Consider the following 26,080-nt stretch of genomic DNA (forward strand, 5'->3'; position numbering starts at 1 on the left):
TTATTTGCACCATTGAGACGCACATGAAGAGTTTGATCCTGATGCTGATGGATCAGAGTCTGCTGTTGTCCTCTGAGTCTTCCCTGACTTCAGTCTGCTGTGTGTCCTCAGGCCAAGTGACTCTGACGTCTGTTCAGTTTTATAGAAGTGTTTTGCATCTTATCGCTGCACATGATCAGCTCAGTCCTGCGGCTCTGATCCACCAGTGTGCCGCTAGAACATGCAAAACACAGCCGGCGGTCAGGCTCACATTCAAATACAGCAGCCCACAGAGACGTGCTACTGTTAGGACTCACATGGACGCTTTCACAACAGACGACACATCTGCAGCCAGCTGTTGTCGTCTGCAGGCTGTTCACTGTGTTTCACTGAACCGCTGCACGTTACCAGGAATCACATGAAGCTTGTTTGTTTGCAACACAAAGTCACTTATTGATTGATAGAAACATCACCAGCCGATATTTTTACTTTTCAATGAATTGTTTCAGGTATTGAAGCAAAAACAACAAACAACACAAAATGTTTGCCCCTCAGAAGGAGTTTCACACTTTTCTGAGTCATAAACGAAATAATTTGAGGTATTTAGAATGTTGGTTGGACTAAACTAAATGTTTAAGCACATCGATGAAATGATTAATTCTTCAATTACAGAAAACTACATTTAGATTAACTGACGAATTAGAGCAAAAAGTAGTAATTAGAAAATGTCAATTTAATGTGCATCCATCCAAAAAGGTGTGTCTGTGTGTGTGTGTGTGTGTGTGTGTGTGTGTTACCTGCAGCAGACAGGTATGAGGTGAGCTGCTGGACTCACCGCTGGTTCTTCAGGAGCCAATCAGATCGCTTTAAAGATGACTGACGTCCACTCGGAGCCAATGAGTGGCTCCGAGCGCCTCAGGGAGCCTCCTCCTTCAGCCGGGTCTCCTGCTGCAGCAGCATCATGTCCCGTGACTTCAGCAGCTCCGGTGTCTCTCGGTTCAGGGTTTCAGCCGGTGGAGGTGTTCCTCATGTGAAGCTCCAGATCATCGACCAGCAGCAGACATGAGAGCCGCGCTGCCGGTGCGTCCCGCGGGCAGCAGGAGGAGGAGCAGCGGCACAAGGAGCTGCTTCCTGCCGCCGGTCCCGGTGCTCCTGCTGCGGGACATGGAGCTCTGCTACCGGCTGCTGGGGCGGCTGGTGCCCGCACTGATGCCCGGCATGGCCGCCAGCAAGGTGGAGATCCTGCAGCATGTCATCGACTACATGCTGGAGCTGCAGTCCGAGCTGGACGCCTCCTGCCCGGCCGGACAGCGGGAGGATCCGCACCTCTGTGACCGGCAGCAGCAGCTCCAGCAGCGGCCACAGAGCCCCGCTGACAGCAGGTAGGAGACCAGATCCAGGCCGCTATCGATCAGGTATCGGTGGCTGATCAGCTCTCACTCCAGCAGCTCACATGACAGACATGTGGTTTTAAACATACACGTCAGAAACCTTCAGATGTGAACATTTCTCAGGTTTTTGTTTTTTTAAGTATAAATTCAACGTGTTTCAGTTTCTGATTGTTGATCAGATAAAAATGCATGAAAATGGATTAAGTTGGGCTTCAGTGACTAAAGATGGTATGAGTTCAATATTTCAAACACTAATGAATGTGCTTTTAAAGGATTTTTAAACATGATTTAAGGATTTTTAAAGACGAAAAGTAACTAAAACCATGAAAAGGATCCTTTAATTACTGAACTAATTGATTTGGTTTCAGGTTTTCTTTTAAAATCTAAATCCTTCAACTGATTTTTTTGTCTCTTAATATTTACCCTCATTTGAAATGTTGGAACTAACATGATGCTTTACTTTAAGTGAGGCAGATTCATTATTTCTGGTCAATTGAAGGTATATATATATAATATTTGCCTGTTAAAAACAATAAAACTAATCAAGAAAGCTGCTAATTAACCCATTAAAATCGTCTAATTTTGCTATTAATGGCTAAATTAAGATGTTTCACAACGGTTAAAAGGTTTCTTTTAAGACAAAACTCTTCGATGCAGAAATTTAACTTTTCTCTTAATTTTACATTTTCTAATGAAGGTAAAACTTTAAGAACAGTTTTTATGGTTGTTGGTCAATTTAAGGCCGTTTGTCTGTTCAATCAGTTTAACAGTTTAATCATATAACCCCCTTAAAATCACTTAATTTCACTTTAAATGCTTTGTCTTTAAAGAAACCCTTAAACTACTCAAAAGCATCCAAACAGTTGTGTTCCATCTCCTGTGAGGTCACTGGTTTGGTGTCACAGTGGGTTAAAGTTTTTGGGCTTCATGCAGAGAATCAAACTAAAATAAAGTGATGAAGATGCTTTTGTTCATGTAGCTGCACCATCGCAGGAGGTTCTGACGTCTTTGTGTCTCTGCAGTCCGGCGATTTCCCCCCAAAGAACGTCCTGATGTGGAGGAGAGCTGGATGATGCTGACATGGTGAGAGAATCAAACACACCCTGACACTGACGCCTCAGTGTCTCCTCACGGCCGCCCTCCCACTTTCTATTAGTGTCTGAAGATCAGCGTTCACCACGACTTATTAATACCACAGCTGTGTGTAAAACCTGCAGCTTTCTGACTGGAGTTTGGTGTAAAGAATGACGAATCCTAAAATGATCAAAAATCCAGCTGGAGTTTGGTGGAAGCAGAGTGAGGGAGTGAAATCTGACCCACAGTGTGCATTTGGTATAAAATTATGAACGCTTTATTTCTGACTGGAGATTTGTGCCAAGGATAAGGTAGAGGTAAAATCTGCAGGTTTCTGGCTGGACTTTGGTGTATTGAATGTACCAGTGTTAAACCACTGACAGTGTGGCTGTACCTTGATGAAAGCATTAAAACTGGAGATTTTTGAATGGAGTCTGGTGCGTTCTTCCTTTCACCTCAGAATCAGCAAATGTAGCATTTGCACAAACTTTTGCATAAAACTATATTTAAACCAGCGGATTTTAAGTCTTTAGAGCTCAGAGAATATCCACAGAGGTTGTTCTTTCACCTTCAAAGCTTTGGGGCGCTCTGACAGTCAGACAGTCGTGTTTGAAGTCCTCTGAAGCTCCATCAGCTGTGGACAAAGTGGCAGCTAAAAATCTGAGCTTTTTAAACTAAGTCTGGTTTGTAAAATCATGTGTATTGAATCAGTTTGAACTTTAAGACTTGAAATAAAACAAGATCCAAGAGTTTAAGTTTGTCTTGAGAGCACAGCTGTATGTGTGATTTTCAAAATAAGAGTCATCACATGTCAAAGTAAAAGTCATAAATGTTGCTGCTTTAAAAATCTACAAAATGTTTGAATTTATTTATTTATATGAATAAATGAAAATAAAACAGCAAAACCATTATTCTTATTTATTTTTTCTGACCTCCGTCTTAACCATCGTAACTATAAACCAAATCAGTAAAATGAAAGTGATGAATTAAAATAAAGAAGAAAAACGTCAGACAGCAGGTTTAACATTTAACATCCAGAGTTTATTAATTCTTTAGAGCACAACAACAGATTCCCTTAAATCCATCTTCAGACGAGTCAGACGTTGAACCTTTTGGAGAGCACTGAGATGAGATTCAACACAAACATCCAGCATCAACTAAATACGTCTTTAAAAATACATAAATACGTCACTAATTAATACATATATATGAGGCTTTTATTTTGAAGAAAAAATGGTTCTGTAGCTTGTTCAAGCTTTAATTTAAATGTTTGACTTTATTTTGAAACTTGAAGACAATCTGCGGAGCTGAAACATTTTATTTTTGATAAATAAGTTTCCTGCTTTAATTTGATCAGAATCTAGCTAAATGAGGGAAACCTGTTTTTAAAATTCTGTTGGCTGAGTCCACCACGTCTCCTTCAACCACAATAAAAATGTAAAAAACTTTTTGTTTTGTTTGGCTGAAAGTTCAAAACCTAAGAAAAATTATCCTTTTTTTTCTCTCAGGACGAAGAAAAGAAGCAAATTCTCAGATATGAGAAGCAGAAAAATCTAATATTTGCTGGAAAATGACTCAAACTCTTGATCGATCGTTTGATTTTCTGATGGAGTCGACCACAACACGTCACCACACACGACGCTGAGACACAACCACCGATTGTTCATTTCACTCGACACCAAACGAACACCTAGAAACAACCACCGACACTGTAAACGGACACAGAATCAATACTGACGCACTGAAAGATTCGATCGACGAGCTTCAGCTCAATCCGACGCCTCCGTCTGTGAAAACATCGTCTTTCTAGTGTTACTCAAAGTTAATCATAAAGTCTATTTTTCACATTACATCCAGGAGTTTAAAGTTAGCTGACCTGTTAGCGTCGTTCAACTAGTGTTGAGATAAAAACGACAAACTGGTTTTACTGGTTTTACTGGTTTACACATTTCACCCGAACAGCGGCTTCTGTTTCCACAGTTGAAAGTCAATGTTGAATGTGTTACTTTATCACTGTCAGCACTTGTTAAAAAGCAGAACAAAGGACGTCTGCTTAGTGGCACGTAAACAGATCTAATACTAATAATACTGTGTTTAGCTGCCACTGCTCCATATTCACATGGTGACAGTGAGTGTGACTGGACTCCAGTGACCGATGTGCAGTTGGATGCGTGTCCTCTTGGTTCGCGCTAAAAATCACCTGAAAATCTGAAGTCAGAATGTTCTAACTGGACTCTTTGTTCCCCACGATCTGCCCCGTATCAGACGGAACTGAATAGACTACAGAAGCTTTCCATGCTCTCATGTTCTACTGGTCTGCAACTTCTCCACAACAGGCCCGAAGTCGATCGCCGGACTATCCTTCTCTGTGGTCACCAAACTCTGTTCCATCTGCTGACTCCCTCTCAGTCTTTAAGAAAAGACTAAAGACCAACTCTTCACTGAACACATTTGCACTTGACAGCCCGAGGAAAAAAAAAAATAAAATAAATCCTACGACCTCCCTACAGCCTGCTATTGGCATCAACTATCACACTTGAACTTGTTCTATGGCACTTATCCAGACTGTTTTCTCCTGACTAGATCCTTGCTTGTGTTGTATCTGCTCTCAGATGGACGTCGCTTTGGATAAAAGCTCAATGAAATTGTAGACTTGTAGCTTCCAGAGACAGACTGTGGCTGAGCTCTCTCTTCAGACAGCCGTACATACATATCTACAGGAACAGGTTCAACCAGCTGATAACTTCAGCTCAACCTCGTCTCAGATGTTTGGACCCTGATTCACGTCCCTGAACACTGTAAACCCTCCTGATGGCCTGTTTGTCAAGTTTCGAGCTGATTTTTGGACCCTGTTCAACAAGTGTCAAAGTTCCAGTTGTGACAGTTACGTCTACTAAACAAATAACGATGAAGTGTTGGTTCCTGGAGGCGACACATCACATCACAGCATCACAACACCGACATGCAGCAGCTTTACTTTAGTGTCTACGTCGCTACGAAGCTTCAGGTTCATCTACTGTCTACAGCCGTGAGCATGCGTTAACACTGACGATCACAAAACACGAAAACTACGAGTCCACCAGCAGCCGCTCCTCACCTCCTACAAGATATTTAAAATGTCAGTGAAACAGTTTTAGTGGTTTAAAGTCTAAATTATGTCAATTTTAGCCAAACAGCTTTCAAACCTGATGTTTGATCAACTCGATGCCAATCAGTGTTTTCTCCTTTGTTCGTTTTCAGGACTTTTTAGAACTTTGACCTGTTAATTGTTTACATCTCTAGACTGACCTTCTTACGACTTATTTTCATTTCTCATTGCTTCGGGAGGTTGGAGGGCAGCTCTTGGTGGACCCTCAGTGCTCTCTTTATCTTCGCTGTGAGCTCACAGGATGCTCTCGCGCTCCTCGCCGAAGGTAACGGTGTCGGAGGACACGGTGCAGATCTCTGGCGGGTCTCCAGGTTTCAGGCCCCTCTTCAGGTGAACCACTCGGACGTTCTCGTTGTTCGGCCCCGGCCTGGTAGTGGTGGTACCGGTGGTCCCGGAGCTCGGTGAGAGGATGACGTCACTGGTGGAAGAGGAGGAGGTGGGGTTGGAGGAGGAGGTGGAGCCCTCTGCGGGCTGGCGGGGGCGGTTGCCCTGCTGGGCGTTGGTGTTGTTGTTGAGGGTGACGTTGCTCGGTGTGCGGTTCAGGTTGTAGCTCTTTGACGAGGTCCAGCTCTCCTCGGGGCTGCTGGCCAGCAGGCTGCACTGGTCCTCGGAGCAGATGGACATCCGAGCCACGGCCGGGTCCTGGAGGCCGCTGAGGCTGCTGGGAAGGCCGCGCTTCCTGGCCAGGCTCTCCTCGTCCAGCTCGATCAGGTTGGCCCTCTCCAGCTGCGACAGGTCCGCCTCCTCGTCCTGCAGCGAGTGGTTGGGCGAGCTCTCGTTGGACCGCACGCCCGAGTCTGACGAATCCTTCTTGTCCAGCATGGCGTCTGACAGGTAGTCCTTCCCCTTCAGCGCCAGTGAGCCACCAGGCAGTTTGGGGTCGACCGCCTTCTTGCCGTCTTTCAGCAGGGGGGCGTGATCCGACTCCTCGGACTCCTCGTCGTCACTGGTCAGCTTCTGGTAGCGCAGCCCTCCACCAGCCTTCAGCTTCAGGTCAGCGGCGCCCTGGAACAGCCCGACTCTTTCAGCCGAGGTCTTGCGGGTCAGCATGGACTTGGAGGATCCGTGGTCTGCCTTCTCGTCCTCCTCCGTGATGGGGTCCAGTGCGTCACCGTTGGAGGCGAACTCGGTGTTGTCTGCCGCCGGCTTGCTGCCGCTCCTCTTGTTGAAGAATTTGCGTCCGTCGGGCTCTGTGCTGTCCTTGTTCTTGTCGTCAGACGATGATGTCATGAACTGACCTGGATGAGGCTGGACGGGCTTCTCCCCGCTGCTGCCGCCGCCCATCTCCAGCTGGGCCATCTGAGCAATGTACTCCTGGTAGGCGTCTCGGTACTCCGCCTGCTGCTTGTCTGTCAGCTTGGAGATGTCGTTTGAGGACTCCTGAGAGTTGAGGCTGGTCATGCTGGCGGTTCGGTGAGGGCCGCCCTGTGGACCGAGGGTTAAAGAACAGGGAAACAAAAGCAGTACTTTCTTTACTTACAGATTTATAAACAGGACAAACGTGTGAGACAGACGGTGACGGTAGCTTCAGGTCGTGTTTTTAAATGAGAAATATAAATATCAGTTTCTTGTCCAGAGCCCGGGGCAGTGAGCTCAGAGCTGTATCCTGCTCCACTCACCATCCACTGCATGTTTCCGTGTCGCGGCGCCTCGTCTATCCCCACATTGCTCAGCTCCTCGAAACTCAGGTTGAAACTGTACATCGGCGATGCATCAGTGTTGGCGGCGCCGGCGTGGGGCGGAGCCGCCGCTCGCCTTCCTGCCTCGGTGTGACCGCCAACAACGCTGCCTTGCTCACTGGCAGCTTCCTCGTGCAGCACCTGGCTCTCTATGTGACGCATGTCCAGAATCTGCAGCCGAGAGGAGACGAAGCTGAATTAAACAGTTTGTAACGTCTGTCTCATACGTTCAGCTCTCATTTAAACATTCAACAGAACAAAAGTCCATTTAAATGTAAGTCATTAAATGATGAAGCATTAAACTATAAGAATGCCAAATAATCACTGACATTTATAAACTATGGGTTCGGCACCACTGTTGTATTCGGTTTTCACATATCATATGTGTAAACTTTGATGAATTAAACCGTGAAACTGTAACGGCATCATTATGCAAACGACATTTTATTGTTCTTAACTAACTGCTCAACACTTGTTCTGGTACCATGCCAACATGTTTAGTCCTGGTGTGTAAATCCTCTCACTGACCGTGGCTCTGAAGAGTTGCCAGTCTCCAAAGTTCATGTTCATCTCCTTCTTCAGCTCATCAATGTTACACTGAGACAAAACTCTGCCGTTGACGTTTGCCTGAAAACCAGATGGTGGAAATGAATGAACTGTCAAACCTCCAGTCTACAAGCACACAGAGGTCCGGTGTGATGGTGTGTGAAGTCGTTCCACTGACCTTCCTGATGGTGGCGGTGTACTGTCCCATTATGTTCTGGTCGATGCCTTCGATTTGCCGCACGCGCTCACAGACGGCCTCCGTTGTCATGGAGCTGAGGAGGATGGGGGGAGTGCCTGACACGACAGAGGCCGAGCCCTGAACACAAAGACAGATGGGTTTGATTTACAGGAAAACAGCATTTTTTTGAACATCCTTTAAGTTTGAATCAGCTATTTTCCACTGCAGGAACTTGTGGGCATTCAGAGCACTGGAACCCTGGAGAACCTTTTCAGAGCCATTTTTGGGGCATTTTCAAAACAGCCCTGAAAAACTCCTGTTCAGGGCTAAAGGCTGAAACCCAGAGAAGACAACAGGTAACATTTTTCTGCCCTCTTGATGTCCTTGTGTAGCAGTCTCTACTATCAACGCTTTCTTAAAGTCACCATACAGGTGAACATAACAAAACTTCTTTGTTCTATTTCGTGGAACCGGAGTTACATCCAGTAATTTCTATTTCTACAAAGGAGAAAAAAGGATGAAAGGGCCAATCAGTGGCTTGTTTCTATGAACATTGGAGCCATCTTGTGCCTCCCAGAGTTCCTGCAGTGAAAAGGTGCATTAAAAAGTGTAGCTTCTGACACGTGAGCTGGACGGAAACTCAGAAGTCAGGCTGAACTCTCAGGACGGAGCGAGCGCTGCTACGACTAGTGATGAGGCTCTAGTCTACACGGTGGATCTAAAACCTACGACTAGCTGTTAACAGCGTCCAAACTCTTCCCAGCTCATCGTTAGTGTTTGAAACTGAGCTATTTATTCTGTTTTCTTTTCTTTACTGGCTTCATGAAAATCTCAAGTGTTGATTGTGACAAATGTTAAGCTGCACACAGAACTATGAAAAGCTTTTTTTCTACACAGATTTGTGATTCATATTGATTTTCAGAGGGTTTTATTTGGTTCTTAACTAAATAAAAACGGTTTATATTCACATAGTGGAGGGATCACATTACATTTCATCATTTTTACTGCAAAATAAAGAGCAGGGGTGGCGTTTACAGTGCAGAGGTGGAGGTGAGCGGGCGTTTGGGGCGTGAGCAGTGAGGTTTTAGTGAAGGGTCACAGGTCGGAAGAACAGCAGATCAAACAGCTACTCCGCTAAAGCTACAGGCTGTTCCAGGCAAGCTGCATGCTGGGAGTTGTAGTAGTGGGAACCCTCATGTCCACAGAATCCGTCTGATCTCGTGTCTCCGTCGCCGTTCATAGCAGGTTGAAACACGGCTGCAGCTCTTTCAGACGTATATGACCCGTTTTCCACCAAGAAGAACCAGGTGCTGGGCCCAGTGCTTAGCTGGTTCCAGTCTAAGAACTGGTTGTTTTTCCATCAGCCAGGAGCCGAGTTAGAGCCGCGCCATACGTCACTCATACGTAGGCGTTTACTGAACAACGCTCACACCACACGGAAGTCCACACAGGACTCCAGACTAACCTATTTACTGGTGTGACCAACTTTCTCATTTGATCGCACTTCCCACCTTGTCACAGGCAAAACACATGACTTGCTGAACATTTTCTTATTGATAGACTCTGCAATTTACGATGTTCCCTGAACGCCCCACATTGCAGGCTGCTGGTAACAGCTGCTGGGGATTGTGGTGCTCAGACTGGTGTGGGACCAAAAATGAATTTAAATAGTAAACAAGGCGTTCTAACGTCAGATTTGTCCAAGATGAAACCGAGAGATTTTTTTCTCATGCGGTCTTTTCTATGAGCGGAATAACCAGCACATGTAGGTAGACTCCGTTTTTCACAAGAAGACCACATTCCTAAGCGTAAATATCGCAGTACACCAAAGTTATAAAAGTTCTGTTTTCCACCACTGTGGTGCTGCTGGTGGGACACAGTTGTACCAGATTTCAGGGCGCAATAGTTTGTGCAAAACTTCCATGTGTCCAGGGACTCATTCCAACACATCTGTGATCCGACCAGAGACATCCTGGTGAAAAACGACACAGATCACCATCTATGTGTCCCGTTCATTCATTGGTCTCGTTGGTCACACTAACCCGCCCCCAGCCCCTGATGTACTCAGTTCTTAGCTCTGGCCCAGCAAAGAGTTGGTGTTTGCTAAGCACCAGTTTTGAGAACCTGGAGCCGGTGTTTAGGTGATGGAAATACAAAGAACTGGTGCAAAGTCAGGCTCTGAACTAGCACTGGAACCGGTTTGGTGGAAAAGGGGTACATTTGGTTAAACAATGCGCGAACAACACGCTGTGAGCAGAGAAGTGTCGGGTTCAGGCTTTAGGAAGAGCTGAATCGAACGTCCTGCATGAAGTGTTCAGGATACAAACCATTATAGCTCTACTGAACGCCTTTCGTGCAGCCTGTTAACAACGTATGATGATCACGTTTGACACGAGTTAGAAACATTTGAAAACAGAAACTAAAGGGTGAATCTGGTTAAAGTCACTTCAGCCACACTAAGGATGTCTTCTGGTCGCTGCGTTTGCTAACAGAACACGTCAAAACAAAAAGAACGGCAATACATGCTCGGTTAAAGAAATAAACTATAAAATCACAGATATTGAGCTCACTGAAGACAGTCAACACATTTAGCTTGTCGTCCTTTATATTGCTGAAATGGTTTTATGTAGGGCAGTGCTACATCAGACAGAAATAACAGAACACAGCCGACGGACCCGCGACGATAAAAATATACGACGAAGCCGAAATACGATGCAGACGTTTGCTGTGGACATTTCAGGTTGGTGTGAAAGGAAGGAAGGAAGGAAGGAAGGAAGGTAGAAAGGAAGGGAGGTGGGTTCGAGGACGGAAGAAGAGTCGTGTTAGGAAAGTTCAATACCTGCTTCCTTTTCAAAGATGAATTCTTATACTGCAGACAGACAGACAGACAGACAGACAGACGAGGGATGAAAACATCAGGAGAACACAGATGACCGACAGGACACAAAGCGGAAATGATCGCTGCCAGACATCGGCAGCTGTTCTCAGTTTCAGGACACCAGAAGAAGAAGAAACTCAGATCTCTTCAGTGTTTGATTTGTTTGCAGGCTACAGGCCCAGCCACCACAGAAGAAGAGACGGAGCTGAGTGGAGGAAGTGCACAACAGCAGAAGAAGAAAAACAGAAACCGAAAGCTGCGATTCTGAAGATGAGCTTCACAAATGAACTAAATCGTTACCTTGAAAGAAAGAATAAATGAAAACTTGAGCCCAGTTTGTTCCTGGAGCTTAAAGTTTGACTTTAAACTGAAATATTTAACTGAAATCGACCAAATGTGTAAAAGTTTTAAACTGAAGTTGAGACACTTTCTTTGGGCAGACACAATGAAACTTAAAAACCAAAGACATTTTTCACAGTTTTTGACATTTTACTGAAATAATCTCAATGATTTGAGAGAATCATGATGAGGGGGGTCATTTTTTTTCATTTGTTGTTATTGTGCAGATGGATTTTAATTCATTAAAAGCAAACAAGTGGAAAAAACATTAAATGTATGAAATGAAACATGTAATTAACGTGTGTTTCTAACAGGTAATAACAGGTTTATAATGTAGCCGTGAGCACACTCAGCGAGCACGTCTCCTGATTACTCCAATCAGCCTCCGTTTTCTTACAGCAGCAACTGATAAGAGTTTTGTGGGAAACAAAATATTCCTGAATGTTTAAGATTTAATTTCATGACCCCATTTTGAAAAGGAGAAAAAGAAATTCCCGTCGTCTGCACAGGCTTCTACAGCACCAGACCTCATTCAGGTTTCTCACATTTCTGTCTTAATTTAGTTCTTCTGTGGCTGATTGTTGTTTTTTTGTGTATGTAACGAAATCCTTTCTCCTGCACATTTGATCAGTTTTCGCTGTTTTTCGTTTTTGATGAATCACGTGAACATGAAGCAGAACCTCAGAGGAAACTTTCCTGAGAGCAAAGGGAGGCCTGATCCAGAGCTGCTAATGAAGTGCTCGCTGAGTGTACAGGACGTTCTTTAGGGTTAAATATGTGTCTCCTGTACAGACACATTTCATATTATTAAAACTAGTCCTGTGTGGAAAAAGTGACCAGATTAATATGATTTCTGCTGTTTCTCAGACACACAGTTGTTATGATCTGATTGGTCCTCACTGGATTCACGTTCCAGCTGTTTTCGTACTTACAAGTGCGCCGGCGGCGTCCCTGCTGTAGGAACTTTTAGCGGGCGGGCGTGGATGGAGATGTGGTGGGAAGGAGGCCACGAGCGGGCGTGGCAGCTGGTAAAGGTGGTGGGAGAAATATGGCTGAGGGAGGGGGGGAGGGAGAAAATCAAAATAATGATCATGGAAGTGACTGAACATAAAAAATAAAATAAAATAAAAAATAAAAAAGTGAGTCACTGCTGCCACATGTTAGTGAAGCACAGAGAGACTTTACTGCAGGTGCTTCAACATGTCTCAAAGGTCTTCGTGTCTCTAAATACAGACACCTGACAGCTGTTTAGACACATCGTTGGACATAACGAGGAGCAAAGATGCTGCATTATCCCTTTAAATACCCAGCTGACGCATTTACACGTTAGTTTTTGCTAACAGCTGCCGGTCAGCTGACTGTGCGACAGCAGAGACTCACCATAAAACACAGGAACAACAAAATCAAGTCCAAACAGAACGACTCAAACACAGAAGATGAATGGGACCGAACCAGGAAACAGCCACCACATGACATGATGACATCAGCGCATCGCCTGCTGCTCCGGAGACCGCTGACTCACCACTAACACCTGAGACCTGAACCTCCCGCTGGGAACGTCAGTGACATCATCAGGTGAGGTCAGTGGGCGGAGCCTGTACTCACCCTGTTGTAGAACGGGTGCTGGGGGCCCGCCATGCCGCTGTAGTAGCTGCTGTGAGGCTGCGGGGAGACGACGCCACCCGCTGGCTGGTTGAAGGGTCCACTGAAGGAGGCGGAGGGCGAGCAGGTGGACGACACCTGACTGTAGACCGAGGTGGGGCGGGGCTGAGCCTCCTGCAGGGGGAGGGCTGGGTATGTGACTCCGCCCATATTCATCTGTTCACGGGCTGCACGAACGTCTGGATCAGAAAGAGAGAGAACATCTGGATCAGTTAGAAAGAATGAGACCATCTGGAACAGACAGAGAGAGTATCAGGGTCTCCAACAGAAAGAGACAGAGACAGAACATCTGGGTCTAACAGAGAGAGAGAGAGAGGTAGACCATCTGGAGCAGACAAAAAGAATGAGAACATCTGGATGAGACAAACAGATGGAGAACACCTGTATCAGACAGAGGGAGAGAGAGAGAGAGCATCAGACTTAGAGGGAGAACAGCTGATCAGACAAAGAGAACGACAACATCTGGATCAGATGGACGGAGAGAGAATAAAGAAAGTAAGGTTTTGAAAGTAGTACTGCAGTACTGTCTGCTCTGTGTGTACTGTGGTAGTAGTAATGTTAAGTAGAGTGAGTCGTACTTATCATAGTACTACAACCACAACTACGGTGCCTGCAGGCTGTAAGTCTGTAGCTGTATCAGGTGTAGTATTACTCACAGTATCGCCAATGCTAATTTGTAGTAGTGGTAGTTGTATTATGTAAAGCAGTAGTATCAGTACTACCTGCAATGATCTCTCTGAGTTTGGGGTCCAGGTTGACGGTGCAGGGCAGGAAGGTGCGGATGTCTCTGGCCGTCAGGACGGGCGTTCGTGACGATAAAAACACCTCGAAGCTGCGAACGTCTCCGTCGATCTCCAGCAGCGGCTCCACGTCTTTGGTGGTCGGGATGTTCTTCGACACTCTGAGAGACAGAACACACTGAGCAGCTGCTGCTTTACTGGTCCAGAATCACGCTACAACAGTATAAGGTGGGTATGACCTCTGACCTCTCGTAGATGGTCTTGAGTGTGGCCTGGTCCGGGACTCCGTCGGTCTCTTCCAGGTACAAGATGAGCCAGGACGTCCTGTAGGGCCACTGCTCCGTCAGGTTGATCCACGACGCCAGGCGGTCCCAGTTAAAGCTGATCTGATTGGCTCGCAGCAGACGACCTGGACGCAGGGAACAGCAGGTTTACTGGCAGCTACAAACACAGATCCAGGTGTGACCCGGTTCTGGTGCTGACGACTTGGGTCACCTGTGACAGAGACGATGTTGAGCAGCCTCCTCATGGTCTGAGGGCTGATGTCGCTGAACCAGTCCTCCGTCACCATCAGCTTGGTCAGGTCGAATGACATCTGACGAGTCACCGAGCGCTGCACCTGACGACGGCGGTACGTGTCCTGCACACAACATGGCAACACAGGTCACATGATCAGGGCACTGAACAGACCTAAAGGGCAACAGGCCCCAAGATCTGAAGGGTGTAAAGAGACACAACCACAATGACATGCAACTACAAAGAGACACGAACAAACCCAAAACTACAAAGAGACTCAAAGTGACCACAAAGACAAAAAGAATATCACAAAGAGACAAAATTAGCTAAAAGAGACACAAAGCAAAGCAACTACAAAGAGACGAAACAAACACAAAGAAAAATGAAACAACTACAAAGACACAAAATGACCGAAAGCAGCCAATCATGGTGTCAGTGTGGATACACCATCTATGGAGCATCTTGTCAGAATGAGAGTAATAAACATCTAAAACAAGCATCCTCACAAGGTCTCACACTGTAACTGTTCCCTACAAAGATGGCTGTACACACACACACACACACACACACACACACAGACACACACACACACGTCTCACCCGGCGGTTCAGCGCCGTCTTGCTGCCAAACTTGGTTAATTCTCCCAAACTGTGCTGAGACAGTTTCCTGTCCAGCTCCTCGTGCCACCCTGCTGAAAGTCACACAAACACAATGTTTACGTCAGTTCAGTGTGTAAATGTCTCTCTGCTTCCACCGTTTGCAGCTTGTATCTACTGAACCTTAAGTAATTTGATGTAACTTTGACATTTGATCTGTAGTCTTTTAACATTAGAATGACCAAAACATGACGTATTCATAGGAAATACAGAAAATAAGAGGCTGAATGTGTTGCAGAAAGCAAGGAGGGATAATAAAGCCTTAAATTATTTATTACATAACAATTACTAACAGACCCAGAAGTACTGCACTGATGAGCATGTCTCGTCTAACATATTAGAATTTTGCTCAGAATGGGAGCTCATAGGTGTCGTCACGGCTACCTTCAGCGTTGGTGGCGTCTCCGTTGGCGGGCGCGGCGGCACACATCTTCCTGGCGCTGGAGAGTCCTCTGCTGTTGAGGAAGACGGGCAGGTGGACGATGTTCCTCATGTAGTCGTGTCCGTTGATGTTGGAGTCTCTGAGGACGCTGTTCAGGTTCTGGTTGATGGCTTTGATGATGATGTGGGGGTCGCTGGCGAAGATGGAGATGAAGGGGCCTTTGGAGAATAAAACCCGCACCTGCAGCAGGAAAACCGCTCACATGAAACCAGCTGCTTTCAGTCTGATCTGCAGCCTGTCCTTTCAGATCAAAACGTCTCGTTAAATCACGAAGACTGATGTTAAGAAACAAGCAGCTGTCACATAAACTCTCTTTATCAGCTGTTCTCTAAATTAAAATGTCTTGATGGCAATAAATCGATTACACCATGAGTCTGAGCAGGACGTGTTACCGGACTCTGAATTACACATGTAGGAATTCAATAATAATTCACAAAAAGTCTAAACTTAAAGACGGCGAAGAACCTCAATTTCACAGCTTCTTCCAGCTAACTGTGATACATCTGGATATGTTATATATGACCAGAATGAGTGATTGTCTTTATGTTTCTGTTCTGGGACCTGCTGTCGATTCCCTAATTCACTTTAACCCTATTCAGGGCTTTTGGGGTCTTGTGGACCCCAGGTCATTTGGTTTAGGTGACAGGCAAAAACACAAAATGAATGAAGTCTAAATGGAGTGTGGTGCATGTGTCTCCTCACCGTGTCGAGCATCTGCAGGACTTTGTCTTGTTCGCAGGAGTCCAGTCCGTCGATGACGACTGCCAGCCTGGTCTGGTGCTGTGTGAAGCCATCGATGGTCTTCGCCATCCTCGCCATCAGCTCCACCTCGTTTTTCAGGACCTACAGGATGAAACCAGACTTACAGAGATCAACAACAGGCAGTGATATCTAAACAAGCTGCCTTTAGTCCTTAACACGTTTCCCTGAACAGCTCAGAACCAACCCAGACCAATAACAGTGATCCATCAGAATGTCAACCAGGCACTGTGACCTCAAACTTAACAATAAACAACAGAAAACTTAGCAGAAATTCATCCAGTCTAAAATTAGAAGGCGGGTTTGAAACTGTTTTATGGTTACAGGTTTTTATTGTTCATCCATAACTGCAGCAGCTGGAGGACATGACACTGGATTCATTATGCTGAGCTGCTGTAAACTCTCCTCATGTCGTAACTTCCCGCTAGCAGCAGGTCAAACAGCAGAATGCTCCTTTAAACTCGTCCTCACCTTCATGAAGCCTTCGCTCTTCAGTTTGTGCATCCTGTTGGCGGCGCTGTGCAGCCGCTTCCTCTGCGAGTTCAGCACAGAGTCGGTCACCTGCCACCACGTCCTGCAGTTCAGCAGCAGAGCCAGACCCACCACGCTGCCGATGGCGATCAGCACCGCGTTCACTGTGCGGTTCTCGCTGTCCACCCTGAAGACGGCCAGCAGCGCCATGCCGGTGATCAGACAGGCCAGCACCAAGACGAAGAGGATGAAAGATGGCACGCAGCACGTCTTCTTCCACTTCCTCTTGCCTAAAGACGAAGAGGTGCAGCGGTTAGCTCAGGTGAGAGTCCCACGAGGGTCCTCACAAAGACACAAGAACCTGCAGCCAGCGTTACCTTGTGTTTCCTCCGTCTTAAACACTCTGAACAGACGTGTTGCGAGGAAACCAAACTCTCTCTCGCAGGCGTCGGACAGCGTCGCGATCATCTCTGCCATCGACGTCTCTCCTCCGACGCTGGACAGACGGTTGTAGTCCGTGAACAGGAACCTGCAGGAGACATCAGCGTGACATCGTATCCACTCAGGATGTTATGACTGACGGATCAGCGGTGGTGCTTTTATCCCCTGCGCTTGTCTTTCCCGGCGAGCAGAGCAATGTTACCTGACAGGCAGAGCTCTGGTGCTCTGCTCAGGCAGCTCCGGCGGGTTCACGAACATCAGCTTCAGCAGCAGCTCCAGATACCCGATGTGACGGGCCAGACGGGTGCTGAGCAGCCACGCCCAGGTCCAGCTGTCGCCCTCCCGACGCCCGCCGAAGTACACCACCACTGCAGAGTACACAACGTTATTCATACACCACCGCTACAAAACACAACTTTATCTGTTCATCACAGGAACAGACTGTCTGAACATGGACAGTTAGAACAAGTCAGGTCTTACCAAAGAAGAGATAAAGCAGAGCCAGCAGGCTGAGGGAGACGGCCATGGCCAGCTTGGGGTCGACAGTGAAGCCGAGGACGATGGCGACAGAGCCGCAGAGCAGCAGCGACAGAAAGACGACGAGCCAGGAGAACTGAAACAACGGCTCGATCTGCTGCCCCGCAAACGTCTTCATCTCGTCTGAGGAAGAGGAGGAGGCGCGTTAACACGTGTTCATGAGACGTTCGTACTCTGAGGGAGTGCGTGTGGACTCACCCTCCAGCTTCTTGAGCAGGAAGGACTTGCCGCTGCCCCACTGAGCATACAGACCCACGCAGATGGGAGGCTGCATGGTGGGTTCACTCAGGATGTCGGCCAGTGCAGAGCTGTACAGATCGTACCCCAGCATGTCTCCGTCGGTCTCTGTGGGGGACAGATGACCTGCAGGGCGGAGACACATCAACAGGTATGTATTAACCCCTCGATCACTACTAAAGCCTGAAACCTTAAAAGCAGAAAGAATGGGCGGATTTTCAACTTTCTGAAGCTGCTTCAGCTTACATTAAATGTTTGGGTTTTGTTTTGCATATATTCACGTTTTGTTGTTTGTTCTTTGTCATCATTAGTAGATGTTAAATTATGCAGTGAGCTCGGCTGTGACTGTGTCTTCATGTGTCAGATCATTAAACTAAGAGTCAGTTAATAACCTGCATGATGACACCAGCTACCATAAAAAGCAAACTAGCTTAGTTCCAGTTATTCGTGCTGACAAACCACATCTTATGTTTCCTATCCTACAGCTCATTAGAAGAATATTCTGATCCATGCTGAGCACTTTACAAATCCTCCACATCAGGCGGTGATCCAGACAAAGTGACGCCTTGAGTTCGGGTTCTGCAGTCGGGCTGCATCGTTGTTGGATGAAGCTGAGACTGAGGCTGTTTCTGTGTTTCAAAGTAACACCTGCGGCCGTGTAGAACGAAGGAAATCAGCCCAAGAAAAGTTTCAGATCAACGTACGAGCTCCGAAGATCTGTGTGAGGATGCTCTTCTGGTGGCTGCAGTCGATGTTGTACGGCGTCTCTCCGGCCTTGTTGGGTCGGTACAGCAGGCGGCCATCTTTGGGGTTCCTGAGGAGGAGCTCGGCCAGACGGCGACTCCGACCGCGGATGGCGATGTGGAGGGGGGTGTCTCCTTTCTGGGAAGACAACGTGAGAGCTGAGGAGGGCAGAAGTAAGATGGATTCCTGCCTACGTGGACCTGGTGTCGATTTAGTTCCAGTCACTTGAAGATGTTTCGTGTTTCAGTCACACTTAGTCTAATGACGACAACTTGTTCAGTTTAATTCAGTTCCATTCGATCACTTTAGCTGAAATTCAGTCAACAAACAGGTCTTTTTAAAACCTACTTTTATTTTGAAGGGCTGGCAACATTTGTAGGTGAATGTGACGAGTCAGGTCATGAATGTGTGTTTGAAGTTCTCACCTTGTCGACGGCCGACACTTTTGCTCCTTTGTCCAGCAGCAGCTCCACGATCTCGATGTTCCTCATCTTGGTGGCTTTGATCAGAGGAGTCTCTCCGTCCTGAGGCGGCAAAAACAGTGTCACTGCTCCTTTAGCACACAATCGGCCCGGATTGGTTCACACAGGTACCTGCAGTTTTCAGTGGCTTCAACAAACCTCAAGCTAACTTTGTTCCTGATGGTTTTCAAGCAGCCTGGGGCTCAGTGGTTTACATTTAGTGAAGTTTGTTCATTTCAAGCAGAAAAATCTACCAGCGAGGTAAAGACAGATGACTACAATATGTTCTCTAAAACAACAATCGAACCATAATGTGGAGCTTCTTCAGAAACTGAAGTTAAGGATGCTTGGAGCTGGATCAGCACAGTCTGGTTTGTTTCTCTGCTTCATTACTGGTGACCTGATCGGTGCAGATGCTGACAACGACACCCAGCAGATGTGTTCACGTCTCACCTTGGTGCAGGTCTCAGTGTCGGGGTTACACTGCAGGATGTCCCTCACCATGGTGGCGTTTCCTTTCTCCACGGCCCAGTACAGAGCCGTCTTGTTCTCCTGGAACAGGCAGAGTGAGACGTCAACAACAACAACAGGCTGACGTACTGCAGGAACACAGAGGTGCTTCTCCTGCTCTGACAGCTGATGACAATACGATTACATCCTCTCTGGCTGAAATATTACATTTTCTATAATGGTAGTTTATTCACAAGGGCTGCATGTGGGGTCTGGAATCTACCTGGAGCTCTACTACTCTATACAGTGCTGCCCACTTAATGTCTGACAGCTTTATAGAACATCCCGTTTATAATCCTAAAATATCAAAGTCATTTCCTGTATAACCTGAGACCTGTAAAACAGCCCGTTTATTGTCATAGAATAATGTCATAATCCCGGTCCCAGACTAGAGAACTGAAGGCCTCCACTTAAAGTAAAACAGTCAACATCCTCAGAAGACAATAAATCAAAGGTTTGGTTTGCACGTTGCTGGGCTGTAAATGTGGTGATGAGTCAGATACTGGGCTTGCAGATCAGTTATTCTGCCCTCAGCTCGGACTTTGGGGGATAACTCAAAAGAGCTGAGCTTTGTTTCATAGAAGCGCTTCACGCTGCTGCTTTTAATGAATGAACACACATTTCTCCGTCCGCTCATCTTCAAAGCAGCAGTTTTCCTCATCAACCTTCCTTCTTTGGTGATGGCTGCCATACAGGAACATGTTTGGTTGCCTCTTTATCATGTTTGTGTCATAATCGGATAATCTAACTACACACTATACAGCGATAACGTCTCCTCAGGGACAATGTCTCATCTTATGTTGCATCATGAAGGTAAGTTCGGTGTTAAAGCGACAACCAGCTCTGATCACTCCTGTCCACACTCGCCTGTCCTCTGATGTCGATGTCGGCGTATTTGTGCAGCAGAGCTCTGACGATCTCCACGTGTCCCCCCCTCACTGCTCCGATCAGCACCGTGTCGCCGCTCTGTAACACAAAGGACACACTTTAGTTTCCTCTGTGTCTCCTTTTTCCTTCTTGACATGCAGCAGCGCCCCCAGCTGGACAAACACTAAAAAAAAAACTGACATTCACTTGCTGTTTTTATTATTAAGAAAACGATTGAGGCGTTGTGCGATGAAGGCCTCACCCGGTCTGGGATGTTGACGTACGTCCCGGCGTCCAGCAGGTCCTGGACGATCTCAGTGTATCCCTCCTTGGCGGCGATCATCAGCGCTGTGTTTCCGTCTTTGTCGGTCATGTTGACGTTGGGGTTCCTCTTCAGCAGCTCCTTCACCACCTCGGTGTAGCCGCCTTTTACCGCCACGATCAGAGCCGTCATCGAGTTCTGAGGAGAGAGTTTACCACAGCCTTGATCAACCTCTGCAGTATCTTATTTATTCTGTTGTTAACTAGAATTAGCCTGTTTGATTGTTCGTGTCACTCAAAAACAAGCGTCCACCTGATGTTTCCTGACGGCTATGAAGCCAGATCAGTGGGTTATTTTGCTATTTTGCTTGATTGCTTTGATTTACGTGTATACGAGATAATGATCTTCATTTCCTTTAATAAAAAGCAAAACTTATTATTCATAAATCTCAGTGAATTATTGAATTGCGCATCAGACAAACAGACCCAGTCTCAGTCTCTCAGTGACACAAGGTCTGGAATGTCGCTACAGACGGTACGAACACAGCAGCAGCAATGTGCTGCAGTAACAGTGTGTGTGAGTGTGTGTGTGTGTGTGTGTGTGTGTGTGTGTGTGTGTGTGTGTGTGTGTGTGTGGTCGTACCGCCCCCTCCTGGTCGACGTCGGCTCCGTTCTCCAGCAGGTGCATCACACAGTCAAAGTGTCCTTTCCTGGAGGCCCAGATCAGAGGAGTGGTGCCATACTGTTGTATAAACAAACACAGGAAGTAGAGGTACAACATGAGTGTTCCAGTAAAACAACAACATAAATGATGTCAGCGTTCCAGCTGAGCAGCTTCACCGGACTTCAGAAACCTCTGAATTCTGTTCAAAGGACAACAACTGCGTGTTGGACGATCATGTTTAAAGGGCAGTTTCAGGTTTTTCACAGCTGTTTTCCTGCAGCTGATTCTATTATTTTCCATATGTGTGTAATGCATCATAGTAAGAAAGACTTTTCTGCCTCAAGCTGCAGTTGGACTACAAACATGGCTGCTTTTCTTCAGAGAGCTGCTCCTCTGCATCACAACACATCGCATAAGTAGACGCAATGTGATTAAAATGAAACACAAAGCTAGAGACAAAACACAGCACACAGTGGCTTTTTGTCTCACATTTAAGACATTTTGTTGTCATTCTCTGATGCTCATGTTTTGTGTCTTGTTCTGGGGCATTTTCTGTCATCTTTGTGTCATTCTGAGGCTTTTTGTGTGATACTGCTGGTCTGAATTGCTCATACTGCGTCAATCAGTGTCATGTTTTGTGTTGTTCTGAGGAGTCCCTTAATGTCGTTCTAAGCTCATGTGTTATTTTGAGCTATTTCGTTCGGCTCTGCGTTGTTTCCTTTCATGTTCGGTTTCACTCAGAGAGTTTCTGTTCGGGATTGTGTCACCGTTTGTGACATTTTGAGTCATCTTGTGTTTTCTGTTGTGTGCTATTGTGTATTGTTCTGTGTTGTGGTTTGTGTCACATTGTGTTCCGTTTTCTGCCTTTTTTGTGTCATATTGTCCTGTTTGTTGTCATTTCATGTTGTTTTGTGCTGCTTTGTGTTATTTTGTGTTGTTTTTCAGGCTCTCGGCTCGTCACCTTGTCAGAACAGTTGACTTTGGCTCCGTTGTGCAGCAGCAGCTTGACGATGTCGGAGTGCCCTCGACCCGCGGCCCAGATGATGGGATAAACGCTGTATTGCTATCAGAGAGATGAGAGGAGGAAGAAGAGCCCTCAGTGGAATGATTTGAACACATCAGCGTATGTACAGTGACACATGTGCAGTGTGTGTGTGTGTGTGTGTGTGTGTGTGTGCGCGTTACCTGTCCTGTAGTGTTGGGGTTTGCTCCATGCTCCAGCAGCAGCTGGGTGACCTCTACACGACCTTTGTAAGCCGCCCACATCAGAGCTGTCCAGCCTCCCTGAGACACAAACACAACCGCTGTCATTACATTTACACCACGAGAGTTAAATAATGACTTTAAATAATCTATTTTTTTATCCATTTGAACTCATTTGGCTCTGCATTTGTTTCTGAATGTCGTTTTAGTGCTGTACCTCTGTGAAGCCGTCTGTGTTCATGTAAATCATGCTGTGCAGCTCATGTCTGTGTGATGTGTGTTATCTGAACAGTCCCTACTACATTTCCCATGAGCCTTTGCTGTTCCCACCATGTCTCTGTGCTCGATGTAGGCGCTGTTCTCCAGCAGCTCCTTCACCACGTCCACGTGACCCTCTTTAGCTGCAGAGATCAGAGCCGACCAGCAGTCCTGACAACACATGGAGACAGCATGTTACCACGGAAACAGGAGCGGTCCATCCTACCCGTCTCCTAGCAACCACAGCATCCAAAAGGGGAGGGCAGGGGGGAAAGTGAAAGGAGCTTTAATTGTTCCACCAGAGGGGTGAGAATCAGAAGAAAACAGCCCCATCAGCTGCAACAGAAGCAAACCTGAGCGCACAACGTGAGAGTGCGTTTGTTCTGCTCACCACATCGTCCAGGTTTACGTTGGCTCCCCTCCTGATGAGCTCCTGGACGATCTCCAGACTGCCCTGCTCCGCTGCCAGCATCAAAGGAGTCTGACCGTTCTATGTGTAAACACAGCAAAAACAACACGTAAACAAATGGAACAAAGACACAAATACAAACAAAAAAAATGCAACAAATGGAGAAAACAAACACAGAAAAGACGGATGTTTCCTTAACAAAAAGCAACAAACGAAATGAAAGAATATATACTGAGAAAAAGTAACTAAAAAATAAAAATAACAAAACCCCAGAATCTGTGCAGAATTTACCCCAAAACATTGAGAATGTCATTAAATAATACGATTTTTGGATTATTTGACTTCAAGAACTTTTTGTAAATGTGAGATAAAATGTGAAATAAAAAGATTTTAAAAATACATTGACTACGATAAAGATAATAAAAATTAAAATTAGACAAAGAAAAAAAAGGAGGAATGAAATAAACATGAAGGAAAATAAATATGGGAAAATATTCTAACTGTCTGGAGCAGTTGAAAAAATACTCAACAGCTTTGAAAAATATTAAAAATTAATAATAAAAATAATAAAAAAAATATAAAACAAAGTGTTGGACAGACTCAGTTGTTCCTGGTTTTCTTTGATGACATGAGTAGATCTTTTGATTTTATTCATATAAATGAGAAGAAGGGAGTCAAATAAAAACGACCAAAACCCAGATGGACTTCTGAACTGAACCCACTGCTGACAGACAAAATGGAAACATCTTGTTGTTGTTTTTTAAACGTCAGTGTGATGTTGTGATTTACGTACGTCGCTGCGTCCGTCCACCTCCTTGAATCGGTCCAGGTGAGCTTTGAGAGCGGCCAGGTTTTCCTCCTCCACATGGCTGAACAGTTTCTGGATGGCCAGAGTGGTCATCTTGATGGACGTAGTGGTGTCCATGTTTGCGGCTTGTCACTGCGCCTCCTGCTGACAGAAGACGACGGCGTCTTAAACAGTAGAAACGTGGTGAACATTCGTGTTTTATCTTTAGAACATCAGAGCTCAACAACACATGAGCAGGTGATGTATCAGCAGATTCACTCTGTGATGGAATTCATCACATAATAAGATAAGTTGCTCCATGCTAAAATACTTCACATATTCCAAACTGGTAGCAACAGCGCCTCTATGTGGCCAATTATAAAAGTATAAACTCTTTTACTCCGATATACTTAAAAACAGGCATCACCAAATGGCGGAATTCGTTCCGGATCCGGACAGAGTGACGGTTCTGTCCGGACCCATGACCAATCTCTGATAAATTCACGAGAATAGATTTAGACTTGGTCCACAGCTTCCCCATCCCACAGTAGTTTCTGTTATTTACTGCAGACTAAGATTTCCAATGCTGTCTGTACTGAGCTCTGCAGCTTCGAGGCGATGCTGACAGGACTTCAGGCTGCCCCACTCGGACATGTTTTTATTCTTGTGTTGAAGGACTGAACGTTGGGTGGAGCCTCTCTAAATCTACTTGACATTTACTTGGTCCACAGATAAATCAGGAGCTGCCGGCTTCATGTGGCACAGATCCAGACCGTCTGATTGAAGTCTGATCTTCAACACAGCAGCAGCTTCCTTTACAGTCCCAGCAGATACGGGCTCCTGAACCGACCTCGGACCAGCATGCAGACTCTGCCGGCAACTGATACAACTTCAAACGGATGACAGGCAACAGAGACGGTGTCCGATTTTACTGTCATGACGGAAACTGACAAGTTAAAGTTAAATACAGACAAAAGACGTGATGCCGTCGCTATGACAACAGCCTCCGTGTCAAAGCTGTGTCAGTGAAGACAGAAAGTTGGACATTACAGACGCTTATGAAAAGCAGAGAGGAGTAAATATAAGTTAGTTTCCACTAATGAACGGACATGAACGTGGGTCGATGGCTCCTCTTAGAATCAACGGCTGAACATGAAACTCCACCGAGCTCAGCACCGGCGTCACCGGATCACGTCTGCTTCTTGTAAACTTAACGAGTGTTCGCCACATGTACGCCTGTCTCAGATTAGCGTCTCTACACGCCTTTAATTATCACTAACACAGTCATTTCAGGCGGGGTTCCCTGCAAAGGGCTTGGAGATAAAAATAAAGTGTGACCCAATGCAGACTAAAGCAGCGAGCACACAGTGTGCAGCAGAAAGTCAAAGGTAAACTGTATCAAGAGCAGTGAGAGGAGATGGAGAGCAGCAGTGGAAGTAAACTGGACTGACAGCACTGAAGACACCAGAACATCCCAAATCTATCGCTGTAGGTTTTAAACTCTGCTGTCCAGGGACATGAAGGCTTCAGGGGACGTTAAAGTGCTGCAGTCATGTGGTATAAACCTTCACCATGAGACATGTCTGTGAAGATTCTCAGTCATACAGCTCATGGTTATTCTGGTAGAGTAATCGTAGCAACTGGACTTGTTTGAGTTCCTTGAAGACGTTCCACCTCTCATCCAAGAGGCTTCATCAGCTCTGACTGACTAGACGGAGTCATTAACACCTGAGTTTCGGTTTCAGGAGCAACAAACCCCCGATTGAAACGTCTTCAAGGAACTCAAGCAAGTCCAGCTGCTACGATTAATCTTAATCATGAGACCACCGGGCGACTTTACTTCAACAAAATCTGATTTTCAGCGTCCTCAGGACGTTCATAGCTACAAGGCTGCAAACACTGACTCATGTTAGCCTTGAAACCACAGATAAAGCTCCACCGTAATCTGCTGTAATGTTCCCTACCACAGCTACACAGATAATGAGCTTCATCCTCCTGCAGAGTTCAAACCAAAGAACTGAATGAAACAACAAAAACAGGAGAATTATTCCCCCATTCGTCCTCCTGTTTGATCGTCTCAAATGCTTCCCATTTAACTTGTTTTGTCTGGATGTCATCCTACTACAGATGTCATGAAAACCACCCAAAACAACAACATCTGCACCATGGGTCATGTGATCTGCATGGCTGAGGTGCAGCACTGAAGCCACAGCGGGTCCAACGACTGTTCTTTACAAAATCAG

General features: G+C 46.0%; 2 protein-coding genes across 3 annotated transcripts in view; one reads left to right on the plus strand and one right to left on the minus strand.

The window, feature by feature from the left end:
• The first annotated feature begins 955 nt into the window (after window positions 1-955).
• On the plus strand, window positions 956-12,122 carry LOC103372283 (DNA-binding protein inhibitor ID-4-like). 2 transcript variants are annotated; one of them, XM_008301882.1, is made up of 3 exons: window positions 956-1,361; window positions 2,393-2,453; window positions 11,043-12,122. In XM_008301882.1, the coding sequence occupies exons 1-2, from the start codon at window positions 1,042-1,044 to the stop codon at window positions 2,421-2,423; spliced, it is 351 nt and encodes a 116-aa protein (XP_008300104.1). In that variant the 5' UTR covers window positions 956-1,041; the 3' UTR covers window positions 2,424-2,453; window positions 11,043-12,122. The 2 variants fall into 2 exon arrangements, with proteins under 2 accessions (XP_008300104.1, XP_008300103.1); XM_008301881.1 differs by lacking the exon at window positions 11,043-12,122 and having other exon boundaries at window positions 2,393-2,876.
• Window positions 5,025-26,080, minus strand: part of kidins220b (kinase D-interacting substrate 220b) — a 23,476-nt gene continuing 2,420 nt past the window's right edge. Inside the window, exons 2-30 of the mRNA XM_008301880.1 lie at window positions 23,844-23,999; window positions 23,033-23,131; window positions 22,714-22,812; window positions 22,366-22,464; window positions 22,142-22,243; window positions 21,160-21,258; window positions 20,518-20,715; window positions 20,256-20,354; window positions 19,332-19,430; window positions 18,843-18,941; window positions 18,378-18,555; window positions 17,635-17,799; window positions 17,380-17,559; window positions 17,102-17,267; window positions 16,836-16,987; window positions 16,459-16,748; window positions 15,931-16,071; window positions 15,171-15,408; window positions 14,730-14,821; window positions 14,110-14,254; window positions 13,861-14,023; window positions 13,597-13,775; window positions 12,818-13,053; window positions 12,145-12,264; window positions 10,835-10,864; window positions 7,996-8,133; window positions 7,800-7,898; window positions 7,212-7,442; window positions 5,025-7,017 (exon numbers count right to left, since the gene is read on the minus strand). Coding sequence (XP_008300102.1) covers window positions 5,827-7,017; window positions 7,212-7,442; window positions 7,800-7,898; window positions 7,996-8,133; window positions 10,835-10,864; window positions 12,145-12,264; window positions 12,818-13,053; window positions 13,597-13,775; window positions 13,861-14,023; window positions 14,110-14,254; window positions 14,730-14,821; window positions 15,171-15,408; window positions 15,931-16,071; window positions 16,459-16,748; window positions 16,836-16,987; window positions 17,102-17,267; window positions 17,380-17,559; window positions 17,635-17,799; window positions 18,378-18,555; window positions 18,843-18,941; window positions 19,332-19,430; window positions 20,256-20,354; window positions 20,518-20,715; window positions 21,160-21,258; window positions 22,142-22,243; window positions 22,366-22,464; window positions 22,714-22,812; window positions 23,033-23,131; window positions 23,844-23,975 — 5,259 coding nt within the window. The 5' untranslated portion in view covers window positions 23,976-23,999 and the 3' untranslated portion in view covers window positions 5,025-5,826. The remainder of the gene's footprint in view (window positions 7,018-7,211; window positions 7,443-7,799; window positions 7,899-7,995; window positions 8,134-10,834; window positions 10,865-12,144; window positions 12,265-12,817; window positions 13,054-13,596; window positions 13,776-13,860; window positions 14,024-14,109; window positions 14,255-14,729; window positions 14,822-15,170; window positions 15,409-15,930; window positions 16,072-16,458; window positions 16,749-16,835; window positions 16,988-17,101; window positions 17,268-17,379; window positions 17,560-17,634; window positions 17,800-18,377; window positions 18,556-18,842; window positions 18,942-19,331; window positions 19,431-20,255; window positions 20,355-20,517; window positions 20,716-21,159; window positions 21,259-22,141; window positions 22,244-22,365; window positions 22,465-22,713; window positions 22,813-23,032; window positions 23,132-23,843; window positions 24,000-26,080) is intronic.

This window comes from Stegastes partitus, unplaced genomic scaffold (genome assembly GCF_000690725.1).
Source record: "Stegastes partitus isolate 25-593 unplaced genomic scaffold, Stegastes_partitus-1.0.2 Scaffold1725, whole genome shotgun sequence".
Lineage (NCBI taxonomy): Eukaryota > Metazoa > Chordata > Actinopteri > Pomacentridae > Stegastes > Stegastes partitus.

What these genes read in the sequence shown, in the direction of transcription:
- LOC103372283 (XM_008301882.1), top strand. Translation starts at nt 1,042, where the DNA reads ATGAGAGCCGCGCTGCCGGTGCGTCCCGCGGGCAGCAGGAGGAGGAGC. An exon ending in CAGAGCCCCGCTGACAGCAG is followed by an intron (nt 1,362 to 2,392) that starts GTAGGAGACCAG and finishes GTGTCTCTGCAG; the next exon opens with TCCGGCGATTTCCCCCCAAA.